Genomic DNA, 24,737 nt, shown 5'->3' with positions numbered 1-24,737 from the left:
GATAACCACGTGGCGTTGGCGTCAAACATCAGATCAGCAAAGTCTCTATGTTCGCGGAAACAGTGTAAATAACCAAAAAAGAAAAGAAAAAAGAAAAAGAAAAATGTCTGCATGAGCAGCGACCTCGGCCTCACTCCCATCCTAACGAAAACCATTCCTCCTCGATGACAACCTCGTCCACATCTTCCGCGGTCTCCTGCTCGATAACGTGCAGCTTCCGAATCGCACCCTCCGCCGCAGCGAAGCGGACCTCATTCTGCGACGTCCTGCCTCGAAACGGCTCCGTCGCCCTGAACTCTTCGACACCGTCGATCTTCACGTAGCAGCTGATGTCCCCGTCGATCTTCTCGCTCTTGATCTCCCACTTCCGCTCGTTCTTGGCCGCCCAGATCCCAAGCCTGGACACGGGGTGCAACACGTCGACCTCGTCGGCGACGATGCGCTCCATGATGTGTACGATCCCGAGCTTCGCCAGGACCGCCCTGACGGTGCCCAGGTCGCCGTGCGAGTCGAGGAAGATCGCGCCGAGGACGCTCTCGAACATGTCGCTCACGAACTTGGGCGCCTGCAGGCTCGTCAGCGCCGCCCACGGGTAGATGACGTCGTGCTCGAGCGCCCGCCGGATGCCTGCGCCGTGCTTCTCCCAGCGCGCGTACGTCAGGTTCAGGTCGTCCAGCACCCGCGGGCTCGAGTGCAGCAGGCAGCGGCAGAGCGGGATCCGCTGCGTCGCCGTGTCGAGCACGATCCCGTCCTGCGCGTTCCACGCAGGCATCGACGCGTCGACGTCGACGTGCGTGTTCATGCACGCGAACGCGAGCAGGTGCGAGTTCACGAGCGCCTCCTTGCGGAGGTGCATGTGCCCCGGCGTGTAGTTCTTGCCCGGGACGTGGTAGAGGAAGTCGGTGACGATCATGTCGAGCACAGCGTCGCCGATGAACTCGAGCCGCTCGTAGGACTGCGTCTCGATGACGCCGGTGTAGCTCGCGTGCGTCAGGGCCTCCACGAGCAGGACGCGCTTCGAGAACTTGTAGCCGACCATGCGTTCGACGAGCTCCAGTGCCGGAGGGAGCTCGCCTAGCTCCTCGATATGGCCGAGCGACTTCTCGACGCAGGCTGGCACAGTCTCCCACGTGTCGATGCCGAGGTGGAAGAGCTGCATGCATTCGGTGGCCAAGTCGAACCCGCCGTGTTCGTACGCCGCACCAATCAGCGACTCGACGACGTCCGCCAACATCTTGGTCGACAGCTCCTGCGTCTTCGCCTTCTTTTTCTTCTTCTTCTTCTTGTCTGCATCAGCGGCCTTGTTCCCATTGGTCGTTTCGCCCTGGGCGACCTCCTTGCCGTTTTCCTTATCGTTCCCCTCGCCAGCCTTCTTGGCATTGCCAACGTCCTCGGCCTCAACGTTGTCGTCCCCTGCAGGGTCGTCCCCCTTGCCGATATCCGCAGCAGCGCCCTCGTTCTTATTCTCCGCCACTGGGCTCGCCGGTGCCGACGCAGCATCCCCGATATACCGCGGGCGCCACTTCTTGGCCGCGAACCGGTCCCGGATGATCCACGTCTGGAGACCGAGCCGGAGGGCCTCCTTCGCAAGCCTGTTGTTGTTGACGGCATGGTCCTTGCGTCGCGCAAGGTACCCTTCGTGCCAGAGGGGGTATTGGGCGTGCAGGAGGACGCTCACGATGTACTTCAGCACGGTGTCGCCGAGCGTCTCCAGCCGCTGGTAGCTGACCAGATCGGTCGCGACGGGCGCGGTCAGCGCCGGCCGGAGCAGCGTGAAGGGGATCGAGGCCAGGCGCGGGGACGAAGCGAAGAGGGTGATGCGCACCGCGTGCACGGTGGCCGAGATGGAGGCGAACCGGAGCAGCGACGGCAGCAGCAGCGCGAACTGTATGTCATCGGCGCAGACCAAGTCGACTGTGGTGTATTTGGGATGGAGTAATACGGGTTTTCCATCTGACAGGCCTGCGTCAGCAGAGTCGAGAGGTTCGAGGAAGTTCCTCCTGCGTGGAGGTGCCTCTGCGACGATCAGCGGGTAGGACGGTGCCTCGCAGTAGCGTTCCTCGAACTCTTCTTCTTCCTCAGCGGAGATTGGGCCATGATGCCAGTGTTTAAACTGCAAGGGCTTCTCGAACTTTCGGTTCGAGCGCACAGAGGCGAGGTTGTCCGGATACGTAAATCGCTGACCCAGCGCGTCCGCATTGGTGCGCAGGGGGCCCTCCCATCGCGTGCACTTCCCGACAGACAGCCGCTTCTGCATCCACTCGCGGCGGACCCTCCACTCTGCCTCGTCTGGAGCCTCGTCCATGGGCAGAAAGAGGTAGGGAAAGTCCATCCTGTCAGGGTCCATGTGCTTATCGTAGGTCGATGAGAACATGCGCTGCGTGTACGCCTGCGCAGCGATGACGGCACCTTCGTCCTCCATCTCCTCGGGCACCGAGAAGATCTCGACGCGCGTGGCTGGGGGATCTCGGCCTGGGATGTACAACACTGGCAACTCGTCCGCCGACAGAGCCTCGAGGCGCTGGCGCGTGAGCATGAAGAGCCGCGGGAGTCCTTCGATCCCCACTTCGTTGTACCACCACGTCTGCGCGCCTTCCGTCGCCTGCCAGGGGTCGTACTGGATCGACGTCTTCGTAAGCCCGGCGCGCTTCTCGATGTCCTGCAGCAACAGCTTGACCGCGCCGTCCTCGTCTTTGTCGATCGCACTCGTGAGCGGGAGCAGGTGGTCGTTGAGGAGCCCGGCAAGGTACAGCTGGTGGTACGCAAAGAATGCTGCGTGGTTCCGCGCGGACTGCTTCGTTGGATACACCCTGGAAGTCGAAAACTTACGGAGCTTGATCGTCTCCCCGTCCTCGGTCTTGACCTCCTTGGGGACCTGACGCGGCAGCGTGCATGTTGCGCCCCAGGGTCCGCCGTAAGGAGCCGGTGCATACCGCGGGTCCAAAGAATGCCAGCCCTCGTCGTATTCCGGGGGATCAAGTTCAAAGATGGGCCCTTGAACCGTGTGAGACGAATGTGGAAGGATGGCGCAGAAGTGGTACAGGTGGCTGATGGAGGACTCTAGAGTCAACTTCGCCCTGTAAAAGCGTAAGACAAGTCGCCGTCAATGCACCAGGGAATGAACGTACCCAGTGTGTGGTACTACGAATTCTAAGTCTTCCTCGAGCTCAGTCTCGGGAGGAGGGTCGTTGCCGCGGGTAGTATCAGTGTACAACTTAATCATGGTCTTTTCCATTTCCTGCCATAGTGCAATCTTTTCGGAAGCAGAATCGCTGCCAAGCATGACAAGGAAGGTGCTCCTGCGCCGTCGCGCTCTGCCTCTGCTTTGCGCCCAGGAGACCATGTTGTCCGGCGGGTCGAAGCGGATAACGGTGCCACAGGCCTGAATATCGATGCCTTCCTCCGCAACCGCGGTAGATACGACAAGGTTCTTGTCGCCCGTCCTGAAGTCCTTCAAAACCTGCGTCGCAGTCTCTTTGAGGAGCGAGCGCGAGATGTCCAAGAACGCGTGGCGCTTGAAGCTAGCCGACGTGCCCAGAAGACAACCAATTTGGAAATCGGCTGTCATTTCAGGAAGGCTGGAGATAACCCTCGCCAAGGCGAGAACAGCGTCGCGGCGAGTGACGAAAATGATACCGCTGAAAGGCTCATCTTCTGCTCTAGACCGCCTTTCTTCGCTCCGCAAGCACTTCAGCAGCTCGTGGACCTTGGGCGTGATGCCGGCACGAATATGTTCTGGGTCATAAGAAAGGGTTTCTACAGGAACCCGGGAGAGGATGTTGAGCAGGTAGTGCTTCTCGTGATCTTGCCAGGAGCCTAAAACGCCGGTGTGTAGGTCGATCTCGTCGTTGGTAGCCTGGATGATGCTGGTGATGTACCAATCAGCGGGCCAAGAACCGAGTTCAGCGTAGATGTCCGTGGCGGTGCGGAGGAAGTCACGAAGACCTTTGTGAGTAAAGGTATCCCGCTTGTCGAGTGCTTTCGACAACTTCTGATCCACGCGGTTGCGCTGCTTCCCAGATGGCAGCTTGGCCAACTGAGAGCGCAGTGCAATCACGTAGGGATCGCTCTCGATATCCAAGCTGTCGACGACAGCATATAGCGTGTTGAGATACCTGGAAGATAAAGCGCCCGTGAATGTGCTTTGGTTGTACAGGATGTAACGGAACTCTGGCCTGTGGACAAATGTCGCCAGCTCTTCACGATTGAATCGAGACGAACGGATGACACTGTCTAGGTTACTTTCGATCTCGCTGGAAGAGAATAAGAAACTGATCGTGGCGACAGGAAGGATACTTACCGAAAGGACTTTGCAATGTCGCTTGCACTATAGATGGGACTTGCCGTGAGGCCGAGGATAGCAGGACGTACGATTGCCTGAATATCGCAACCGTGCCTTGGCGGCAACGGATGATAGAATCCTCTCATGATCTCGTTGTAAGGATGCTTCGACATCGCGTGATGCGCTTCATCAAAGACGAGCAAAGAGATGTGCTTGCCGAGGTTGATGTAGCCGTGACGCAAGGCGTCTAGGAGGATTTGTGGGGTGGAGACGACGATTCGATGTTGAGAGAGGATGTTCAACCAGAGATCGGCATCCTTCCACTGGTCTGGAGCAGATGCGCCTGAGATCAGGCCAACGGAAACGGGAATGGCTGCAGCAATGACGTCGCGCTGTTGCTCGATGAGGGCCACAGTCGGCGCCAGAAACCATGAAACCTATGCGGGTGTACTCAGCAACGACAGAGAGCTACGGCGCGAGGGCAGAGCAATACTTTGTTTGAGGTGTGCTCCACTTCGTGCTTCATCCTGAGCATTGCGATGTGGGTCTTCCCTGATCCAGTGTCGAGTGCGATGACGATGTTCCTGCGCAGGCTCTCGTCCAGTAACTCCTGCTGGTAGCCTCGGGTAACGATGCCTGGTGAGGGCAGGTCGACTTCTTCTTTGGTTGTCATCTCGCTTGCGCGCGAGCAAGCCGCATCAATCACAGTTCGCGCCAGGATAGGTATACGAGGGTCAGCTCACGTAGAATGTCCAGATCTCGTGGGCTGGAGTGTTGGGCAAAGGGGGAAAGATGCGGGTCAGAAAGGCACGGTGCCGGGGGTTTTATGTGACTAGTGAGCCGCCAGAACCCTGCGAAAGACGGGTCTAGGAATTATGCAACATCAGATGAATAGGCCACAAAGAGCGGAGCGCAGGTCGCCGAAGCTTCACCGCAGTACGAAGCCTGGATAAGAGCGTATTGTAACGGCAGGCTGAAAGAGAGCTAATGGAGTTGGCTGTGCCCGCAGTCACACCGTCAAGAGAGGAGATTTACGACTACCCAGAAGTCAATGCGGGACAATGTTGGGCGGCAGCAATTTCCGCCTCGAATATTTGTGGTCCTGTTTTGGCTTATCGCCACTTGCTACAAAATAACTCGGAAACGCTTCACGACGACTCTCACATGCCCTTCGCTAGACCTTGCAATCTGTGACCTATGTCCAACTCAATACCTTTGGTTCATAGAGGATCATCTCCACAGAGATTCTCAGGCAGCCGCGCATCTTCACCACGCGTTGATCAAGCGGTTCCCCATGTCATTTCCCTCGAGGAAGTAGCGGAAGGGGCAAAGGACATCCACCCTCGCTGGAAACGCGAACTGTACCTACTCCTCGAGCATCCAACTTCTTCGCCGTCGGCCTTTGTGGTTCACTTTGCAGCCACTTCCTTAATTGTCGTGTCGGCCGCTGTCACTGTCCTCGAGACCATTCCTTCGTCCCATGCAATCTCTGGCAACATCTGGTTTGGCCTAGAGACCACTCTCGTGGTCCTCTTCACGGTGGAATACATTGCTCGTATGATAGCCCACTCGAATACGTGGTCTAGTTGTGCCAAATGGGCAATTTGTGCGTATGCTTTGCTTCTCACTTACGCCGTTCTATTCACGTGCGAACTTGAGCAGCTTTCTTCGGCATTATAGACTTGCTCGGTATACTTCCGTACTACCTTGAGATAGCTCTTAGACAAGATACTGTGTGTACCTGCAGACCTCAATTGTCAATCTTGCCTGATTCATCTAGTCAACGCTCTTCAGGTTCACCATCCTCAGAACTTTCCGACTGTTACGTGTATTCAGACCATTCCGGTATAATAATACCATATTGCTGTGGGTGCAACAGTTCGCATAAAAAATGCCAACTCTAACTCCATCCCGAAGAACCATAGAAGTAATGTATCTATCCTTCCGAAGATCCGAGCATGCTCTGCTCGCTCTCGCATTCTTCGTGGTCATGGTACTCGTCGTATTCAGTACCTTATTGTGAGTTACAATACTTGCCCCCTCTTCCACCTTGTTAATCACAGCATAGGTATTTTGCTGAACGCGGTACTTGGGATGACACGTTGGGCATCTTTATCAATTCAGATGGGGACCCCAGTCAATTTGCAGTGAGTCCGCAATCGCCCTTCGAACACCTCCACACTGACAGTAGGCTAGTCTATCCCTGCTGCTGCATGGTATGTCATATCTTGATCTTCAATACTGCTATCCTCAACATGCCGCGTCAGGTTTGTTATAGTCAGTCAGTAAGCTTCAGCACTCTTGCCGGCGTGCATTATACTGACCGACAACAACATGGCATTAGCGATTACCACTGTTGGATATGGCGAGATCACTCCTCGATCATTCCTCGGCAGATTGATTACGGTCCCACTCCTCGTATTCGGTCTTCTCTTAATTGCGCTGCCCACTTTCGTGCTTGGCCGAGAGTTCAGCGCTGTCTGGGACTTGATGAAGGAAAAAGAGGTAAGTATATGCCCCTCATTTCAAATGCTATTTGTAAATCACCTCACCGTAGACCCCCGAAGACGCGGAAGAAGATGAGCGTAGCCACTTCACAACGCCGCTAACTTCTCCGCTGGCGCGCAATTCTAACGCTGCCCGCTCAACCTGGGACGTGCGTCTAGACTCGCTGGCTGCGGAAGCTATGATGCCTCTAGGAGTAATGAACCGCAGGCAATCTGAGCGGGATAGGGCGGAGCTCTCGTCACAGATCGCCGAGCTCAGAGCAGTTGTGGAAGGTCAAGGCGAAATGCTCCGTCGAATGATGGAGATGCTCGACGGCAAAGGAAAGCAAAAGGCTGTGCAGTTCGAAGACGAGCAAGCAGGCCCTTGGAGCTAACGAACTTGTGATATGTGTGTTCTCTTCTCTTGTGCGCCAGCATTGGTCCATCGACTCAGTATTTTTCGATCATAAACAGATTGCTAGTGCGTCTAGTCAGCCTGTCATTTTGTGAGACAGTTTGCACGGTGTACGCTGCGATTTTCTTGTAGACATCTCGCCAGCAATGTACGGCTCGACGGTCGGTATTCAACAATTGTATTCTCAATGCATAGATTGGAATGCCGTGTTTTACATGCGCATTGACAGTCGGATGAGCCCTTATCGTAATTCACAATTCGAGGCATAGAATGCCTCTAACCGCTCGACAATGCTGAAGGGACAAGGCATGATTTTGAGCTCGTCCAGCTCTGGACGATAGTCGCCGCGGCGTATGGCCATGTATGCTTTGGTCGAGTACATGTCGTGGTACTTTAACGTCTTCAGGTTGAGTCGAAGACCGGCTTTATGACAGGCGTGTTGGGGAAGCGGGACAAGCGAGCTGAAGATAAAGCATGTTGTTACATGCGGCTGCCGTATACGCCACTGTCTCCTTCGAATCTGAAACTTGCTATCGCACAACCGACTGTAGGACAAAGGCACCGCGACAGGTAACAAATGACACGAAGGTCACAAAACATCCAGCATTCCGATACTATTTACATTAGTACACTTTGAGTCAACACAGAATCCTACAGTTTAATCCAATCCATCCCGGTGCACGCGCGATAGTAAATGCAGCTCTAGTGCTCAGTCTCCTCCCATGCGCGACCGACAGTCTTGACGAGATCAGCCTCGGTGAGCTGCTTGCCGCTCGTGAAGTAGCCCGCTGCGATCTTGGCGTCGATTTCGACGCGTGAGTCGGGCGGCAGCAGGTGATCTGCGGGGGGAACAGCGTGAGCTGGGCGGTCGCTGCAAGATCTCATGGCACTCACCAGGGATATCGTAACGCTTGAGGATGGGGATGCCCGAGCCGACGATGGCGTTGTACTTCATGTCGCTCATCGAGACCATGTTGTCGATCTTCTTGATGCCGAACCAGTGGAGGACGTCGGGCATGAGCGCCTGGAAGCGCATGTCCTTTACGCCGGCGATCATCTCGGTCGACTTGAAGTACTTGTCGGCGGAGTCGCCGCCGCGCTTGCGGAGGTTGTAGACAAGGTACTTGGTGACCTCACCAAGCGCGCGGCCCTCCTTGCGGAAGTAGACGACGAGGCCGACGCCGCCCCGCTGCGCGCAACGGATGCACTCCTCGATGGCGTATATGAGGTACGGCTTGCAGGTGCAGATGTCCGAACCGAAGACGTCGGAGCCGTTACACTCGTCGTGCACGCGCAGCGTCAGCTCCTTGGACTCGTCCGAGAGGAACGCAGGGTTTCCAACTGAACGTTCATGTCAGCGCGCTCCTGAGCTCAGGGTGCCACGAGAACCACATACAGATGTAGGCGGTGAGGTTACCGATCGGTGGGAGGAAAACCTTGATGTCTGGGCGAGTGATGAGTTCGGGGTACATTCCTCCAGTGTCTTCGAAGAGAGCCCGGCGCAGAAGACCCTCAGAACTGCAACGAGTCAGTAAAGATCACGGTCACATTGGATCGGCACTCACATGCCAAAGCGTTCGGCGATGCCAGGAAGATACCAGACGGGCTCGACGGCTGCCTTGTGAATGCTGATCTCGACCCCAGAATCGGCGGTGCTCTCGCTACCATCTTCGTTGTGCAGCGGATAGCTCTTGAGCAGGACCTTGCCGTCGACCTTCAGGTCGCCCTTGCGCGCAGTCTCGTCGATCTCGCTGAGCTTCATGTGCGCACGCGTGACGGCGATGCTGGGGCGTATGTCGAGGCCCAGCTCCTCGAGCTCCTTCTTGAACACCTGGGGCACGACGTGTCCCCACGGGTCAAACGAGACGATCTTGGATGTGCCAGACCAGCTCGGCTGGGGCGGGATCGAGACAGCAGGCTCGGTGTTAGAAAAGTCGGGCTTGTGATTCGGGTTGAGAGTGTCCATGGCGATGGCGAGGGCACGGTAGATGGAGTACGAGCCGGAGTGGGCGCCGATGGCGTTGCGCTGCTTGATCGTCGAGGGCAGGCGAGAGCAGATGACGGGTCCACGGGTTGCGGGGTCGGGTGCACCCCAGACGAGGTTATACGGCTTGATGCCATGCTGGTCAGGATAGGCTACAGGCCCGTCAGGAGCTGTATGCAAAGGAGTGGCGGACTACATACTCGTCAGTAAGATCCGGGATGGGTACAGGAGCTTCTCCCTCTCCTTGTCCGTCAGCTTCTTCTCCTCGCCATTCGCCTTGGTCGTAGTTGCAGACAGCGCAGCCAGGAGCGACTGCTGGCCTCCATGAGATGACGTCGGTGTTTGCGAAGGAGGGGTTTCTGCCTGAGATCGAGGCAGAGACACCGCTGCCTTAACAGGTGACGTGGACGGACTGGCCAAGTGGTGAACGTGCTGGTGCTGGACGAGGTTATCTACCTAGACAAGAGTCAGTGCGCGGTAGAGTCACGAGACACGTCCACATTACGTTGGCTTGTAAAGTCTGTGTCTGGACTTGAAGTTTCTCAAGCTGGGAAAGGATCTGGGCGAGAACTGATTCCGGGACTGGGACTGACATGGTGGGAGGGTGGAAAGCGTAGCACGCGCAGGGAGCACGGCGGCCTCGAGGGCGAGAGAGAGGAAAGAGAAGAGGGGCAGGCTGGGCGTGCGCTGGCTTTCATACTCGCCGTCGTCTAGCCATCGTTCCCGCAGAGGCACGAGGCGGTCTCTGATTAGGCGTGTGCGTCGCTTCCGCGGTACTGCCGGGCGCGCATATCAGCTCGCGTCCCTTCTGAACATCCGCGTGCCACTAACTTGATAGCGATGCTCAACTTATGGCCGAAAGGCCGTAGAGTATGCTGTACACGTCAGCACTGGGTCTTGCTCTCTTACACACTGATCACAAAGTATGTTCAATCGAAAACGCGGTCTTCTTTCTCTTCGCTGGCTCGAAGAATACACCCCAACTTCATTGGCCCTACGGAGACCTTTAATTTGCTAGGCTATTTGGTAGGCAGGGTAGAGCCTCGGAAGCCGGGACGGACAGCCGACGCCAGTGCTTCGACGCACCCTGGGTTTACTCCTTCCGCGACTCAAGAAGCCGGTTCACGAGCCTGTATCTGCGCGTCCGTTGGGCAGAGTAATTCAGCCAACTCCAGCTTGATGATTTATGGCTGCTGAACGCCGAGGAGGGCCCTAATGAACTGTCTGGAACATGCCAGTGTAAAGTGAGTCACATCGCCAAACATGCTGCACTGCAAGAACGGCCATTTTTAGGGACTGATAAGCGCATGGTTTATATTTACGGATCTGACTTGTGGCTGAATGACGATAGGGAAGACCCTCGAGAGAGGGATAAAAACACGAATGATTGGCTCAAGAAGGCCTGGCAGCTGTATCTTGGACGGATATAACTAGTCACCCATGCATGTTGCGCGATTCAATAACTTATCTCGACAGTCCGGTTCGTCCCTGCTCTCCTCTCGAAGGGCCCGAACGCTTTGCCACACGTCCCGCGGAGCACTGCCTTCCCATCTGGAAGCGCGGAACTCAACACCAAGCCGAGTCGGGGTGCGAGACTTCATCTTGGATGCCCGATTTTTCGGAGCAGTGAAGATGTGCGAAGAACTTTCGAGAGCAGAGGAGACGGGAGAGGTCGTCGAGTTCCGGACGACCTCGTTGTTGTAGCGAGCGATGGTTTCGCGCGATGGGCCAGCGAGGATCTTCTCAATCAGCATGGAGTCGATGGTGCAGCGGCCAGGGACCAGGACAGGCGAGTCTTCTCCAAGGGTGAACGGCCTGACGTCGGAATACTGCGTGGCCTCCTGTGCGCTCGGTGGTGCGGCGGACAGCGACGAGGCACGCCGTGCGTTGGGTCTAGCTACCTGCGAGATTCTGCTGGAGTACGTTTCGATGCGTTCTCGTCTAGGCGACTCGTCCGTGTGGGCATGGGTGCGAAAGTTTGCTGAGGGAAGTGTACGCGTTTCCTTTGATCTTGTGGACGTACCCAGGGTCAAGCTCACCATGGCCGTAGCCATATCAGGTTCAGAGTGGTTCGCCGGTGAACGGGAGCCAAAGGTTTGAGGAAGCAAGAATGGGACAGGAGGGGCATCTGGGGCTGCCATAAATTGAGGACCGGTGAGCCTGCTCTTGGAAGATTCTCTCCCGGACTGTCGCCTGGAAGGCGAACTGTCAGGCGTTAGGCCCTCTGTTACAACATGCTGCTGGATATCGTCTTTTGCGTCCGCCACTGGATCGTAGCCGGGTGGGAAATAGTGGCCTCGTCCGCGCAAGGCTCTCAGTGCTTTGTCCGTCAAGACCGCCCGCCTGACCACTGCCCAACCACTGTGGGCTTGGCGCCTTCGTCGTTTGACATCTTGCGATGATTCGTCTCTAGGGATTTCTGCCATGGTCTTATCGGGGGCCTGTTCGTCTCGTTGGAAGAGCAAAGGGTGCTCTTCGGCCAAATAGGCAGTGGCAACCCGTGGCAGCGGCTTGTTGTATCGAGCGCATCGCGTTGAACAATAGCCACGTAGCTGTCTGTCAGCGGGAAGTGAGCTTGCACATCCCCTACACTGCTCATCTGAAGGAGACGACAGGGCTGGTGGCGCTGTTTGCGAACGCCGGTGGGTCATGGACATGATGATAATGATGTAAAACAAAGACAAGAACCGTTTTATAGACGAAGACGAGTGCCATCGAAACGGGGCACAAAGGCGTGTTTATTGTGAAAAGAGGCCATCAGTGATGGGAGTTGGACCAGTGGCTAGCGCGACGCATAGGCGGGGACTCGGGAGCGCTGCTCGGGGCTACATGGAAACGCAGAGGAGACGTACTGTACGTTGGCCTCCATACAAAACATGTCTCGCAAGGCGTTTGCCGCTGTGGGTAGCTTAGGCCACACACGAATGCCTCCGCGGTTTGACGCCGTTTGCTCGCGCATTGCCATCGCTACTTGCAGTGCAATCCTCTGCGCTGACTGTATCTTCCATGCGACCTGTGACTTGCTCCGCATCAACTTTTCCACCTCTGTATGCTCATATCATGTTCTTTGCAGGCCATTGATCGACTCGCTAACACATGGCCTACTTAAGTTTGTCTGACAGGCTCTTGGTCGCCCGTCAAGCATCGTTCGAACCTCGCGGTGTGTTATCACGGGACTAGGTTATCCTCGTGCATAGATGTTGGCTGTGTTCCAAGGCTTAAACATTGCAGTCAGGTATGCGCGTGCTCATCGTTACTCTCTCTCTCATAGACAGAGCTGACTCGACATTGTTTCGTAGCATGTCGACTTATAGTGCCTCAGCGGGGGACATTCTCGAGCCTGGGGACCCCAGCTTCGGAAATGCTCTATTCGCCCCCGAAGCCTGCCAATTCCCAAGCCTAAGCCGACACTAAACATTCCCTGCGCCACAACATGTCCCCTTCCAGAGCCTACAAAACCTCTCAGGGCTGAATGCAGCGGCTTCGATGTCAGTCTGGGGTCTTTGCTCGAGAGCCCTACCTCTATTTGTGCGGATTCTCTGACCGGTTCATCGTCAGCCTCACAATATCCCTGACCTGTCTAAACGAGCATATCCTCAAATCTAACTCTCGCCACAGAGTCACTTCTCAGTCATCAATGTTCCCATATGATTCCGGCACTACCGAGCAACTAACCAAATGCTTCCCGTCGATGCAAGGTGCGTTTACATGAGTGTTCTCTGAGAGCCATGGTACCGAATGCTATCGTCACATAGAAAACGTTAATAATCTTCATAACACTGCTGTGGCGGCTCGCCTCCTCAACACTTTCTGCACGTCTGTCTGCTTACCACATCGAACACTCCCTGATCTTCATTAGATAGAGAACATTCTTTGCATTTCTTCAACACCTGTTATCTTCGGGGTATAGAGCAGAAGCAGATAGCTTAAACTTTGCAGTGGCGACGCTCGACTTCCACACAGGTGAACAGTGCATTTGAGACACAATGTTCACTGCCAGGAGGGCGGCGATATAACTCAACACTGGGATGGTGCTCAGCATGACCTGTCAGGAAGATATAAACGGAAGACATACGAGTAAGCACGAGAGCAAATGACAGGCCGGACAGTACCCCAGTCTCCACACAGATCTCCTTAAACCATGCTTGTGAATCATGCAAATTGCACACGGCAGAGCCAACAGAGAATCCCGCTGAGGCAACCCATGCGAGAGAGAGAAAACCTGAGATTAACGCGTCAATGTCGACTAGAGGGGTTTCGAGAGTTACGATAAGACTTGCCCAGCCATGACAGCTCCGTAACGATTGTGAACGCCTGTGGTCGAATAGCTTGTACAAATATTCTACGTCAAAATGAGCATCACGGAAACACGCAAGATGATGGTATGCTGACATCACAGGGATCGTGAATGTTAGTGACGATATCACTATTGCAAGTCCAGCATAGGCAAAGTCTTCGTAGTCATTAGTGACGGACAGCAAGATTATACGTGCTGCTAGGCTCAGAACAGAAATATCAACGACTGTGATGATACCTATGTAGTGGCGTGAGCGATAACAGAATGCACCGAAGATCATTTGCGCTTACTGAACATGACGGTACGGAATACTTGGAAGACGGATGTGTAATTCATTACTATGTTATTAATGAACAAAAGATTGGTTGAGAGTGGGAGGTGATGGCAACAGAAAGAATCGTTCGCTGTACCGCTGTGTATATACCATGAAACCCAAGGCGATGTTCTCCCCGCCTTCATCATGATGCACGAAGAAGCGACTGCGCAGGGCATGTTTGCCAAGAGAAACGGTCAGCAAGTGCCTAACGTAGCATGCAACTACTCGTACAAAACATGAACCAGTGCTGCGAGGCCGTCCCCAGAAACCACGACTGTGATCGCGTAAAGATATCACATGCGGTGGTCGCCGGATCCGAACAAGTGAAAGACGCCACAACTCGGGAAAGACGAAGCACATGAGCTGAATACTTATTGTGTGCACAGCATATATAGCTGTCGGGGATTCGCAGCCTGCACTTGGCCGGAACAAGGATCCAAAACTGAAGTCGGAGGCAAACGCCTGCGGACAAACTGTCAACCAAATCGTGCCCTTTATGCGCCGGAAAAAGTCAGCTTTTGAAGTCCACGGAGTCTATGACAAAACGTACGCACAGGCCAATGGGTAGCCAAGTAATTAATCGACGGAGTTGATATGTCCGTGGCACAGGACTATGGCCGATTAGAGCGCGGCCCGGGCCGGCTTCTTACTTGCAGGTACTCGATGGCGGTTGGTCACAGACCATACAGACTAGCCTGTGTTATCGGTTCATGTATGCTTCGTAGCGCGTCTATGGTGGCAGCTGTTGACGAATATAGACACGTCAAGGTACGTTCCAACCTTCACCTGGATAGCAGAGATGAGCACATAAGTACCAGGGAGCATTAGAAGGAGAGCAGGTACCCTACACAACTACTAAAATGCTCCTTCGTTTGGCCATCATCCTAGCTGCTACCACCAGAGGCCTTGCAGCCATACTTGCAACTGCGACCGCGGTAGCACCCTTCGCTAGCACTATTTTTAGCTGCTACGCGGACTACTGCCCAGACGTCGAGCTCAAGAAGGAAGCTCTCATCTCCATGACATGAGACAACTGCACCGGTATCCTCTATTGCGAATGGCGCTTCCCTCTCCAGCTGATTACTGCCGCGGAGTACAATATAGTCAGTCTGCGATGTTCTGCGAACTCACGCGACGAACTCACGCACCAGATGACACTCATCTTGTTACTGTAGAGCACCGGTTTTATGATTGAAGGCGACCCGTCTGTGTGTCCGGCGCAGGTACTGATGGAGTTGCACGACGTCGGCTGTCAGCGCCACCCCCCCTGCTATGACCTTCTGATTTACGTTTACGCCCCGGTCTTCGATAGATAGTGCGAAGTTCTCGTTCATGTACTCTGCAGACAGCACGAGGATCAGAGCAGTCGCATCCAGATCGAAGCACGATGATGAAGAGAATCTAATCCACATGGGCGCAGGAAGGGGGAGCGAGGCTCTTCGCAAGATAGACACACCTGCAGCTGTATACGACTGAAGTGAGACGAGATGTTTGTAAGGGTCACGAACATGGAGAGCGGGTGCAGCGCGCGCACACAGTTTTGTTCCTGACCGTCTCAGTAGATGCTCTACGGTGACTGCACCAAGAAACGTATGGTCAAGTCGCTGGCCACCGATTTCCTTCCAGGCCGCTCGGGCGCTGCCGGCACCGCTATTCTGTATCAACTTTAAATCCCACACGTATGCAAAAGCTCTCAATGTCCATTGACCGTTAGACGTCTGCGTCTGCATCAATATCTGAAGGCAGTAGCCGCCAGTCAATTTCCCTCCTGGCTCCCGTCTTGCCTCGAACGAGCTCAGGCGGGTGTCCTATGCGAGATGAAATCCGCATAGCCGCGGAAACAGCACCTTCCAGCAATATCCATGTTAGACAGCTTTCTATGAACGTTATTTAGCTCACTTTTATCACCGCTCTCTCGGCGAGCGGCTCGCCAGTCGTCGGTCCCGGCGATCTCTTGGAAGATCTAAGACTATGAGTAAAGTGTGGGATATGATGAAGATTGTTCAGCGCCACAGACCTTCTCCATGTGCTTCTCGTAAGATTGAGCATCTTATCCTTGTACAAGATACTGGGAGGATCACAACCGTGATCATACGCCCAGCTCACTAGGCGCACGGTCTATTATTGAAGCGCCGAAGACATCTCGGCTTCCGTCACCATGTTCTTATCCTTGTCTCTAGACATTACGCTCCATATACTGTCCTATTTGACCCTTCCTGACATAGCGAAGCTCTACCGTCTGTGCTGTCATACTCGACGCTTTCTCTGCGACAATGAAGACGCCATCTATCATCAGTTTGCTGTCCGGCTTCATTTCGTGCCCCAGGGATGTGGTTTAGGCGAACTCATAGCAAAGAATCCGGTGTGGTTGAAGGATGTCAAAACTTGGAAAGACCTCTGTGAGTCCTGAAGTAGCCGCCAGAGATTTTGCGTAGCTAGTGTCAGACGAACGATGGGTCGTTCTCAATCATAATTGGTCAGGCCGCGGAACCGTGACGCAAGGCGGATACTTGTGGTACGGCTCTGACGATGTACGATACTTCAAAGTCGACGAGCAGGACCAAACTGTTCTTGCTATCACCGCTACGGAGCCCCTAACGCTCACTGTACGCGACATTGAAGATGGCACGCTTTTCTGGTGCCTCGAAGGGGTGTGTGCCCCTCTACCTCTTTTCTCCTTTACCCTGTGACCTGCGATCCACAGGTGACCAAAGTAGAGTTAACTGATAGATTCATGCTTGTCTGGGGCAGGCGCCAGGGGGTCGAAATATGGCGGAGGGCCAACTACGCGCCTCATGAAAAGGTCCGAAGCTCCCTCAGAGAATTATCGACGCTCTCTGTTTTGCCATCCCAGCTGCAGCAATCTACGCCAGCGTTCGCTCCCGAGACAATCTGGGCAAAGCGCGGTGTCTATGTCTTCCACGGCTTCCTGCGCCCTACTGTTGGTCTCCCGTTCCTCACTTACCGATTCAAGGGAAGTCTGGCCGCCGTAGTGGACACGTCGGAGATGCACACTGTCAAACTATACAATCTGGAAGAGGGTGCTCTCGTGCGGTCTTTTGATCTGAATACTATCATCCATCAGAATATCGGCACGCAAGAGCTTAGAGTTGAACCTGCAAGCTTTGTGTTGCTCGATATTGATCTGTCAACAGACCACCTGTGCGTGGCTTTCGACTGGGCGCTCGTTGTCGTGCCATTGGAGGACGCCCCCGCCGCGGGCTCCGTGATAGTCTTCAGTGACAGGAGGGCTCCACTCGACGTCCGACGGTCCGGCCCTCGTTTGGTTCGGTCCGAAGACCGCGGTACTTCAAAATCCGCGACCTGTAGCGTCTTGGATAGGAAGAATAAGGTCTTCACAATTCCTTCCGGTGCAGGCTCACAGGAGACTTTCACCGTGGCTCTGCCCAATACGTCAGGAACCAACCTCACCCCCGAAGACGCGTGGAGACCGGGGGCCGAGTGGAGTCCTTGCTTCGTCTCAGGTATGGTTTCTTTGTGGTGAAGATGAGAGGCGTATTTAAAAGATGTTTCAGTGCGTTTCAGCCCGGATGGACAGCATTTGGTGGCCGGATCGGCGTTTGGCCTCTTGTACCTCCTTCCTGACTTTCCGCGTGTCCTTTGCGGGGATGTGGCAGCTGACAAGATTGTCCAGAGACTCAACTTTCACGAGCCCATCAGTTACATTTCATGGTACGCGCACGATAGAATTATGACTGTCCTGGTAAATTCACCCATCGAACGTATCTATCCTAGATTTTCTTACTAATTCTTGCTATAGGATTCCAAGGATGCTGTTGTCGTGGCTTTAAGCCAGATTCGCGTCTCACAACCCGTCAAATCAGACGTTACCCTTGACAATGCCCGCGCAATCAAACTCTGTCCCCTGACTGACTCACGACTCGGAGGATCACACAACCTACAGATGACGAGGACGAGACTCTGGTTCTCCGCAAGGCCGGACAGGATGTATCAGCAGCTGCAAGCCAATTTAGGAGCATCAGGAGATGAAGCGGATCTGGATGCAAGCGTAGGTGACGTGCTCGGAAGTGTGAGCTCAGGTGAGAGCCGTCAAGGACAAGCGTTGACACAGGACTGATGCGTCTCATCTAGGCATGACGGTGTGCTTCATGGATCTCGCCGGTAGAATGTAGAATTTACCTGTTCTGCCACCCGGTATCGGAAGTACCACGTTATCGAGATAACTCCATGCTTATATCCCGAGGCGTCGGCGGGTGCGATCTCGTGTGGTCATCACAAATGGCTCATTTCTGTCTCTGTGGTGCACGCGCTCTACACTCTTATGCTAACTTCCTCATTTAGAGGGGCGTGGTTCTATGCGAAAATTATGTGGCTCTGCGAATGTCATTTCGAGCAGACTGTGCGCAGCTGGCTGGTTGAATGTTGTTCTCCTCGAGCAAATTCACAGAAGGCGACGTACGATGGCTTTTCTCGACAAACGATACATTATGAATACGCTGGCCCAGCCTCATTCTCCGGCATTCTCAACAACCTCAGTACTTGCCCATGCCATAATCAAGTCTAAGTCGCCTCCTCAGGAAGTCCCGTCGGCCACCGCTTCGCCGGGCCCGACCTGCGCCGCGTATTAAGGCTATACGTTTCAATGTACTGTGACCAAGAATCGTCTCGTCTCATTGCTGCGCGGTGTCTTGACGACTTACAAATCTCTAGGAGAATTAGCAGTATAAAGTCTCTCGTCGAGAGTGATACTTCGCAGAGCTCCACGCAACGACTTTTCTCTACTTCACAGCAACAGTTCCTGCTCCTCACGATAGTCCAACGGTGCTCAACTGTTACACCCCCGCCGGCCTTCCGTCTGACGAAACACCCGTATACGTACAACCCTCCCACAGGCAGGCATAGCAATAAATTCGAGCTCGAGCTCTCAGCTCGTCTGCCACGTGAGCGAGAAGAAAATGTTCGACGACCAAGGGTTGTCGCGTACTACAGAGAAGTGGAGGCGTTCCTAAAGAGGAAAGTCGGCGCGAGGAGGGTCCTCATCTTTGAACGCACCCTCCACCTCCAGCCTGACGTGCTCAAACCCGAGAAGGCCCATCGCCTACGCACAATGTTGACGCAAAAGCGCAGTTGCTCTCGATGAAGCGTGTGGGTATCCTTCATGGTGGTATCCAGCACGGCTTGGAAGACAAGAGTATCCCGCCGGCGCAACGACTCCGCATTGCACGGTACAACGAGCTCGGCAATTCGCCATATAATTCCTCAACCGCCATCTCAGATAACGAGGGCATGCTTGGCTGAGCGTAGCTCCCCTTGTCTATTCTTGCTTTGTCCGTCGCCTTTTGCGTATCGATCGCTATTCGGAACACACTTTGTGTTTATACATATCATCATGGTCACTGAGAGTCTTGTAGACTTATGCGGGGCGCGTTCGGGAGGGAACTTAATGGTTTCGAAGGGGAAGTCCTTGCGTTTTTTGTTCTTGTCGCTTCGGTCACCAGTGTTAAGCTGTTCCCCAGGCAGTAGCTAGAAGTGCAACTTAAAAGACTATCAATCCTATGGCGGGACGACGACCGATTACACGCTGCAGCTGTTGTAGTATACTCGATATTCAGCTGACTCAGCCGGGGCAGGGCCGGAGGAGCCCTTTAATCCGTGTCGAATACGAGGGCCCTGATCTCGATGCTCTTGCGGTGGGGTGCATCCCTCGGACCAGTGCTGTCAGGAAACGAGGCGTGAACCACACACAACGTTGACAACGTGACGCCAGCGCGGGTAGATGAGGCGTACAGGCACGAGACCGCGCCCCGTGTCGAGCGTGCGCCAGTCGACAACAGTGAGCGGTCTGTGCGCCACCGGGTGGCGGATAGGGCGTCACACACTGATGACACGGCCGGCGGGCGGCCTCCGCGCCAATGTGATGATGCACGCGTTCCTGACGCACATTTCAGACTCGAGTGCGCTGATACGTAGATGAAAGGACTTACAACTGGGGCAGGCGACGAATAAGCAACGCTTACATTATGTGCGGCGTTTGAGTGGTCGTAAACGCCGCCGAAGAACGCGGTGGTAGCATCACGGCCGATGTACTTCACAAGTAGATGGCGACCACCGGGGTGTTCGTCAAGGAAGTCGGTAGTGTCGTGGATAAAGCCCGCGATGACGATGAGAGGACGTTTGGCAGCCTGCTCCTGGACTACACATAGCAATCAGCATCAGCATAACGGCAACATTTGAGAGCATGACGTACAGCTCTCCCAGCTGATGACCGACAATTCCTCTACATTTGGAGCCCACACAAGTCCTTCCTGGGTCTGGCGCAGCTTCTTGAGTTGCATAGTCAACTGTCCTTTCTTAACTTCGTTTTCCGGGAAGATCTTCAAGTGGCTGGCGAGCCCGAACATTGCGCAGACCGAGATGAACCACTTGGTCGGGTCGTACTGATACCACCTGATGGCGTTGCGATAGTCCATCGGGAACTGGTGGTGGAAATTGTGATAACCCTCGCCAATGGTGGCAAGTGCAGTGATGAAATGATCGCGGGGGGTGTGCTTGTCATCGAACGGAGCCTCACCAAGCCAGTGCGCAAGCGAGTTAACACAGAAGGTTGACTAGATGTAGGAGTCAGCATACGCAATGTACTTGCAATGCTAGTGACTCACGTGATGCACAAAGCAAAGGCGGGCAGCACCAGCGTAGAAGAAGCCACCTTTCCAATCATTCCAACCGAGTCCAGCGACGGCGGTAGGCAAGAGGAGACCAATGCTGATGATGAGCCAGACATACCAGCGGTGCTGCCAACGGACTACCTCGCTCTTGCTCAAGTCGCTGACGTCGGCAACGCCGGGCTTGTAGCGTGGCCTGATAATCATCCAGCCAATGTGAGAATACCAGAAGCCCTTGTGAGCGTTGTAGGGGTCGAGGTCGGTATCGGTGTAACGGTGATGAGCACGATGGCCGCGACACCACCACTTAATGGAACCTTCGACGGCACCAGTGCCGGCAATGGCGAGGAAGTACTGGAGTGGCTTCGACGCGTTGTACGACCGGTGCGCCCATAGGCGGTGGTAACCGGCAGTAATGCCTAAGAGGCCAGTCAGTCTATTGGAACGCGTGAAATGAATGAGAAAGACTCACCAAGACCCGTGATGAAGTAGTAAACGACGCTCCAAACGAGGGTCTCCCACCGCAGCTTATGCGTGAACAGGCCGTAGATGGCGATGGAGGGCGTGATGGTGAGGACGGCAAGACTCAGCCACTGGATGTTCGCGAGGAGATTTTCAAGCGTGACCGGAGGCAGAGGCTTTTGGTTTTTGAGAGTCCAGGCGACATAGTTGTCAGGAATGTTGATGTCCGCAGGGACTTCCTCCTTCGCTGAGTCTTTTTGTCGCGGAGTCATGTTCTGCAGCGGCGATGTCTTTCGTGTCTCAACGACAGAAGACATGGCGGGCAGAAAACACGAAGAGTGAAACGAGAAGGAAGGGGCGTGGCGGTCGCCTGCCGCGGTCAGTATTTTATAACCCTCTGACGTGACATCCTTTTCACTTTTCGTTGGGGAGATTAGGCGCTCGTTTCCACCCTCATGTCGCTTTCATCACTTTTTCCGCGCATTTTTGCTCCACGATTTCGCGTCTTTGATTTGACCTAATCTTGCTCGGCAGTATGTCAGAATTTGAGCATGGGTCAACACCAGGCGTCGCGTATGTCGAGGACGAGGCGCGTATACGGGTGGGGATTCGTTGGGGACGAGGAAGCCCGGCTATCTTATCTCATCCCCGTGGTTATCTTATCTGTTTGCTCCAATTCGGCGCTCGCTGCTGAAGCGCTGAAGCGTTACTGTCCGTAAGTTAGCTCTCGCAGCCAGCCCGTCTTGCGTACGCATACCAGCAACAAGTTTATCCGTTAAGTAACAGTAGTACGACCCTGCTGTTAGAGCATCTATCTTCGCGATATTGATTGCAGCGTCTGTATGCTTTGTAGTACTCCCATCGAGAACTGAGTACACCTTCATGCCTCAGACAGTCAGACAAATAAATTATTTATTCGCAATTGGGCTCAAGAGGCACTGGTGAACTTCGCTAATATACTAGATGCATGGTCATTTTAAGGTTGACGTTGAGGCCCAACGCCCACGATGCACCCTGCCTCGGACGTATGGCATAAGACCGTATTGATCACTCAGGTCCCTTATGTCATCGGCAGCCGCCAGGATCAAGTCTCCTGGTGGTTCGGACGTTAGGCGTCCGACGGCCAGCCTATGCGCTCATTATGTCTTCGGTGAGTCTATTTGCTGCTGTGGAGAGCATCCCGTGCCTGGGTTGCTCCCCGTCGGACGCCGCGCTTCTCAAGACTGGGAGAACTGTGGTGCTGTGCCCGCCACAACGCACTGGATCCGCCCAGTTGAACCCACATGCTGCATCACCAAAACAATCACCGTGCGTCACTTCTGTGCTGTAGACGCGATGATGCTCTGTGCTCCAGGAGCTCGCGAATCACGCAGAACAGCATGCGTCCTCGTGACAACGCCGAGGATACTGAGAGAACGAGCGGACGACAACAGTTGGAATCGGTTTGACAGAGCCGCCATGTCACCACGGCTACTGAGGCATTTACCGTACAAGCAGCAATTATGGACAGAGTGCAGGACAAGCTGCAAATACTCGTGGCAGTCGGTTCTCGTCCAGGTCCGCAAGCGCCAAAATCGAGCGGCACTGCACGGTTACCGGCTGTCATAGGCCAGCCTGGAATAGTTCTGCGATGCGTCCTTCCTCTTCTCGTCTTCTCGGCGACAGGACCGTATAGGGTTTTCGGACTGATGCTGGAAAGTTTAGGTTTCTCGAAGAGCGCCTGCAGATCACCTCCAAGAATTGCACCGCGGACTGGGTTTCAGCTCTGAAACAGTCAGCCGGCATAGTGAACCGTATATATACCACCATCCTTTGGGCCCCATACGGTCAGCACAACCTTCATCCTCCCCTTGAATCTCATCCACATGTATTTCAACAAACAAGTACTATCACAGGTACGATTCTATGCCTCCCCCGTGGTAACATCGACTTAGGCTTGATCTAGATACGGAGCCTTGCTCACATCAATATGGGCTCCTGGGAAGAGCTTTGCCTTCTCTGCGGAGTCTTCTGCGGTCCCAGCCACCTAGTCTCAAAGTACGGCGTAGACGATGTTGCAAAAGCGATGGCAACAGAAGTCCACCCTGCTGACGAAGAGACACTCGCCATTGTCAAGGACGCACTCCTCTCATCCTTTTCCGACAAGGACCGCATGCCCGGTCACATACCAACATGGCTTCCGGATGGCATGGGCAACGCCGGATACTCTACGGGTCACTACGTTGCTGTCGGATGCTTCGACGAAAACGGCGAGGCTTCTCTTCGTGATGGCAAGGTTCCGGAAGGACGGCACGCCGAAGTGAGGCGAGTGCGGGATGGCGATGGCGGTGACTTCGGCGAGATCCTCACTACGCACGAAGATGGCGAGGAAGCTTGGGAGAGCGCTTACACTGCATGTTCAGTGAGGAGCGAGGGCGGCGTTCCGAACGTCTTCTTTTGCGAGCGCTGTTACGCATACCTCGAGGAGTGGCAGTCTCTCCCGGCTTCCGCCTCTGAAGGCGCGCAGGCCCCTTCTGCCGCGGAGCTGTACGAGATCGTCAACTCTCGCAAAGCGCGAAGAGGTAAGTGACTGCTGCTGCTACGTGGAGTCATTAGCTGACAGAAATGAACATAGATGAGATTACTGGTCTGCTGCCGGACATCGATTACGATGGCATCGAGGCCAGCCTGAATCAGTGGCAAAGCCATTTCATTGCTTGCCGACGCGGCTCAAAACACCTGGCCCACGCTATCAACACGGGCCTCCGCGGAGCGGACCTCATCCCCGCCATCCTGCAAGACTGTCGTGCATGGATGTTCATGCGACCAGATGTGTAAGTTGTTCCCACATATCCCTGTTATGACGGGTTCCTGATGTTCTGCCATACGCTCTTAGCTGGCCAGAATCTCCCAAGGCCATGCAAATTCCCACATTCGCTGAATACCCTCTGGCACGGGGCTCCACGATGCCGCGGATAGGGAACCTACCAAACGAACTCCTATTGCTCATTCTGCATGACCTCCCCCTCCCATCCCTCTTGGCGCTTTCCGCTACATGCCGTTCCCTCCGCGCGCTCATAACCGCGCCGGCCTTCCTGGATCAGGTGCTCAAGGAAGCGATGACCCAGGGCAGCCTACGTTGGCTCCTGCCCGTCGAGGGCCTTCTAGACGAACATGAACGCGCATGTGCTGCTCTGCAGACGTGGATGCCGGAAGAACATCGTCCCACTCCGGCTCCGTCTTCTCTGGCGCCGTCGAACGACGTGGAAGCGCGTGCTGCCAATGCGGCGGAGCCGCCCATCAAGCCGCTCGTCATGTCTCCGCACTTCCAGCGCCTCGCTTTCGTGCGTGCCTGCTGGCAGTCGGACTCGATGATGAACAGGAAGCGGCTGTGGGGCCAGGTGAAGCAGTTTGAAGGGCTCTGGGAGGATTACCGCTTGCATGGCTGGCAAGTGGACCGGTTCTACGCGTAGTGGAGCTGCGGCCTCGTGCTACCGGACGCTTTCGACATTTCGACTACGGTCTATGATCGCTTCTTCTCCTTCGCTATAGACATTTGGTTGACAGATACCCTCTCGTATCATTTTCTGAGCATGCATTGATACCCTACCTGCAATCTTCATATCACATATCTCTGTACTTCTTTCATTCAGCTGAATATAATGCGGCGCTATGATCAATATGTCTATCCGCCAGAAGTGTCGCTTTGCTGAGTCGTCCTGCGGAGTTGTTACTCCTGTCCGGTGGGTGATGCTCAATGCTCCACATAAGTTGCTCAAATATCAATAGCCGAGCGGTCGGAGTATCTGGTTTGCAGCATATTTAGGCTAAGACACCGCAAAAAACGCTGCTCGCTGTGCTGGTCTCGCGAG

General features: G+C 54.7%; 10 protein-coding genes across 10 annotated transcripts; 5 read left to right on the top strand and 5 right to left on the bottom strand.

Moving 5' to 3' along the window:
• Window positions 1-10: 10 nt before the first annotated feature.
• On the bottom strand, window positions 11-5,078 carry PHACADRAFT_150441 (uncharacterized protein). Its single transcript, XM_007399504.1, has 4 exons — window positions 4,776-5,078; window positions 4,301-4,719; window positions 3,129-4,253; window positions 11-3,077 (listed from the first exon to the last, which is right to left on the bottom strand). The coding sequence occupies exons 1-4, from the start codon at window positions 4,953-4,955 to the stop codon at window positions 131-133; spliced, it is 4,671 nt and encodes a 1,556-aa protein (XP_007399566.1). The 5' UTR covers window positions 4,956-5,078; the 3' UTR covers window positions 11-130.
• A 239-nt stretch (window positions 5,079-5,317) lies between these two features.
• On the top strand, window positions 5,318-7,404 carry PHACADRAFT_150437 (uncharacterized protein). Its single transcript, XM_007399503.1, has 9 exons — window positions 5,318-5,888; window positions 5,945-6,015; window positions 6,063-6,148; window positions 6,200-6,301; window positions 6,351-6,429; window positions 6,479-6,507; window positions 6,563-6,567; window positions 6,627-6,791; window positions 6,862-7,404. The coding sequence occupies exons 1-9, from the start codon at window positions 5,480-5,482 to the stop codon at window positions 7,161-7,163; spliced, it is 1,248 nt and encodes a 415-aa protein (XP_007399565.1). The 5' UTR covers window positions 5,318-5,479; the 3' UTR covers window positions 7,164-7,404.
• Window positions 7,405-7,750: 346 nt separating this feature from the next.
• PHACADRAFT_262096 (uncharacterized protein) lies at window positions 7,751-9,806 on the bottom strand. Its single transcript, XM_007399502.1, has 6 exons — window positions 9,673-9,806; window positions 9,368-9,623; window positions 8,749-9,319; window positions 8,580-8,701; window positions 8,078-8,524; window positions 7,751-8,022 (listed from the first exon to the last, which is right to left on the bottom strand). Exons 1-6 carry the CDS (start codon window positions 9,760-9,762, stop codon window positions 7,886-7,888), a joined length of 1,623 nt encoding a protein of 540 aa, XP_007399564.1. The 5' UTR covers window positions 9,763-9,806; the 3' UTR covers window positions 7,751-7,885.
• A 742-nt stretch (window positions 9,807-10,548) lies between these two features.
• PHACADRAFT_262095 (uncharacterized protein) lies at window positions 10,549-10,835 on the bottom strand. The gene has a single exon (XM_007399501.1). The coding sequence runs from the start codon at window positions 10,766-10,768 to the stop codon at window positions 10,598-10,600; it is 171 nt and encodes a 56-aa protein (XP_007399563.1). The 5' UTR covers window positions 10,769-10,835; the 3' UTR covers window positions 10,549-10,597.
• A 1,200-nt stretch (window positions 10,836-12,035) lies between these two features.
• Window positions 12,036-12,404, top strand: PHACADRAFT_262094 (uncharacterized protein). The gene has a single exon (XM_007399500.1). It carries the CDS (start codon window positions 12,044-12,046, stop codon window positions 12,284-12,286), a length of 243 nt encoding a protein of 80 aa, XP_007399562.1. The 5' UTR covers window positions 12,036-12,043; the 3' UTR covers window positions 12,287-12,404.
• A 646-nt stretch (window positions 12,405-13,050) lies between these two features.
• PHACADRAFT_165093 (uncharacterized protein) lies at window positions 13,051-13,800 on the bottom strand (the record flags this gene model as incomplete). The annotated part of the gene is made up of 5 exons (XM_007399499.1): window positions 13,051-13,190; window positions 13,243-13,389; window positions 13,448-13,509; window positions 13,560-13,701; window positions 13,755-13,800. The coding sequence occupies 5 exons, from the start codon at window positions 13,798-13,800 to the stop codon at window positions 13,051-13,053; spliced, it is 537 nt and encodes a 178-aa protein (XP_007399561.1).
• An 810-nt stretch (window positions 13,801-14,610) lies between these two features.
• On the top strand, window positions 14,611-14,875 carry PHACADRAFT_262092 (uncharacterized protein; the record flags this gene model as incomplete). The annotated part of the gene is made up of 1 exon (XM_007399498.1): window positions 14,611-14,875. A coding segment is annotated over exon 1 (163 nt), but the record flags the coding sequence as incomplete, so codon positions are not given.
• Window positions 14,876-15,938: 1,063 nt separating this feature from the next.
• PHACADRAFT_165090 (uncharacterized protein) lies at window positions 15,939-17,285 on the top strand (the record flags this gene model as incomplete). Its single annotated transcript, XM_007399497.1, has 3 exons — window positions 15,939-16,179; window positions 16,226-16,431; window positions 16,485-17,285. The coding sequence occupies 3 exons, from the start codon at window positions 15,939-15,941 to the stop codon at window positions 17,283-17,285; spliced, it is 1,248 nt and encodes a 415-aa protein (XP_007399559.1).
• A 2,122-nt stretch (window positions 17,286-19,407) lies between these two features.
• On the bottom strand, window positions 19,408-21,299 carry PHACADRAFT_212382 (uncharacterized protein; the record flags this gene model as incomplete). Its single annotated transcript, XM_007399496.1, has 6 exons — window positions 20,897-21,299; window positions 20,422-20,843; window positions 20,010-20,370; window positions 19,747-19,955; window positions 19,642-19,694; window positions 19,408-19,477 (listed from the first exon to the last, which is right to left on the bottom strand). Exons 1-6 carry the CDS (start codon window positions 21,201-21,203, stop codon window positions 19,408-19,410), a joined length of 1,422 nt encoding a protein of 473 aa, XP_007399558.1. The 5' UTR covers window positions 21,204-21,299.
• Window positions 21,300-22,898: 1,599 nt separating this feature from the next.
• PHACADRAFT_262086 (uncharacterized protein) lies at window positions 22,899-24,543 on the top strand. The gene is made up of 3 exons (XM_007399495.1): window positions 22,899-23,447; window positions 23,501-23,699; window positions 23,762-24,543. The coding sequence occupies exons 1-3, from the start codon at window positions 22,952-22,954 to the stop codon at window positions 24,336-24,338; spliced, it is 1,272 nt and encodes a 423-aa protein (XP_007399557.1). The 5' UTR covers window positions 22,899-22,951; the 3' UTR covers window positions 24,339-24,543.
• Window positions 24,544-24,737: the final 194 nt, after the last annotated feature.

This window comes from Phanerochaete carnosa, assembly GCF_000300595.1.
Source record: "Phanerochaete carnosa HHB-10118-sp unplaced genomic scaffold PHACAscaffold_9, whole genome shotgun sequence".
Taxonomy (NCBI): Eukaryota; Fungi; Basidiomycota; class Agaricomycetes; order Polyporales; family Phanerochaetaceae; genus Phanerochaete; species Phanerochaete carnosa.
Note: the sequence above shows the minus strand (reverse complement) of the source record. Positions and strands in the feature narration are given on the sequence as shown.

What these genes read in the sequence shown, in the direction of transcription:
- PHACADRAFT_150441 (XM_007399504.1), bottom strand. Translation starts at nt 4,955, where the DNA reads ATGACAACCAAAGAAGAAGTCGACCTGCCCTCACCAGGCATCGTTACC. An exon ending in TGGAGCACACCTCAAACAAA is followed by an intron (nt 4,720 to 4,775) that starts GTATTGCTCTGC and finishes ACACCCGCATAG; the next exon opens with GTTTCATGGTTTCTGGCGCC. An exon ending in GACATTGCAAAGTCCTTTCG is followed by an intron (nt 4,254 to 4,300) that starts GTAAGTATCCTT and finishes ATTCTCTTCCAG; the next exon opens with CGAGATCGAAAGTAACCTAG.
- PHACADRAFT_150437 (XM_007399503.1), top strand. Translation starts at nt 5,480, where the DNA reads ATGTCCAACTCAATACCTTTGGTTCATAGAGGATCATCTCCACAGAGA. An exon ending in GTCGTATTCAGTACCTTATT is followed by an intron (nt 6,302 to 6,350) that starts GTGAGTTACAAT and finishes ATCACAGCATAG; the next exon opens with GTATTTTGCTGAACGCGGTA. An exon ending in GATGAAGGAAAAAGAGGTAA is followed by an intron (nt 6,792 to 6,861) that starts GTATATGCCCCT and finishes ACGCGGAAGAAG; the next exon opens with ATGAGCGTAGCCACTTCACA.
- PHACADRAFT_262096 (XM_007399502.1), bottom strand. Translation starts at nt 9,762, where the DNA reads ATGTCAGTCCCAGTCCCGGAATCAGTTCTCGCCCAGATCCTTTCCCAG. An exon ending in CACAGACTTTACAAGCCAAC is followed by an intron (nt 9,624 to 9,672) that starts GTAATGTGGACG and finishes ACTCTTGTCTAG; the next exon opens with GTAGATAACCTCGTCCAGCA. An exon ending in TAACCTCACCGCCTACATCT is followed by an intron (nt 8,525 to 8,579) that starts GTATGTGGTTCT and finishes ATGAACGTTCAG; the next exon opens with TTGGAAACCCTGCGTTCCTC.
- PHACADRAFT_262095 (XM_007399501.1), bottom strand. Translation starts at nt 10,768, where the DNA reads ATGAAGTCTCGCACCCCGACTCGGCTTGGTGTTGAGTTCCGCGCTTCC.
- PHACADRAFT_262094 (XM_007399500.1), top strand. Translation starts at nt 12,044, where the DNA reads ATGTCTCGCAAGGCGTTTGCCGCTGTGGGTAGCTTAGGCCACACACGA.
- PHACADRAFT_262086 (XM_007399495.1), top strand. Translation starts at nt 22,952, where the DNA reads ATGGCAACAGAAGTCCACCCTGCTGACGAAGAGACACTCGCCATTGTC. An exon ending in CTCTCGCAAAGCGCGAAGAG is followed by an intron (nt 23,448 to 23,500) that starts GTAAGTGACTGC and finishes AAATGAACATAG; the next exon opens with ATGAGATTACTGGTCTGCTG. An exon ending in ATGTTCATGCGACCAGATGT is followed by an intron (nt 23,700 to 23,761) that starts GTAAGTTGTTCC and finishes ATACGCTCTTAG; the next exon opens with CTGGCCAGAATCTCCCAAGG.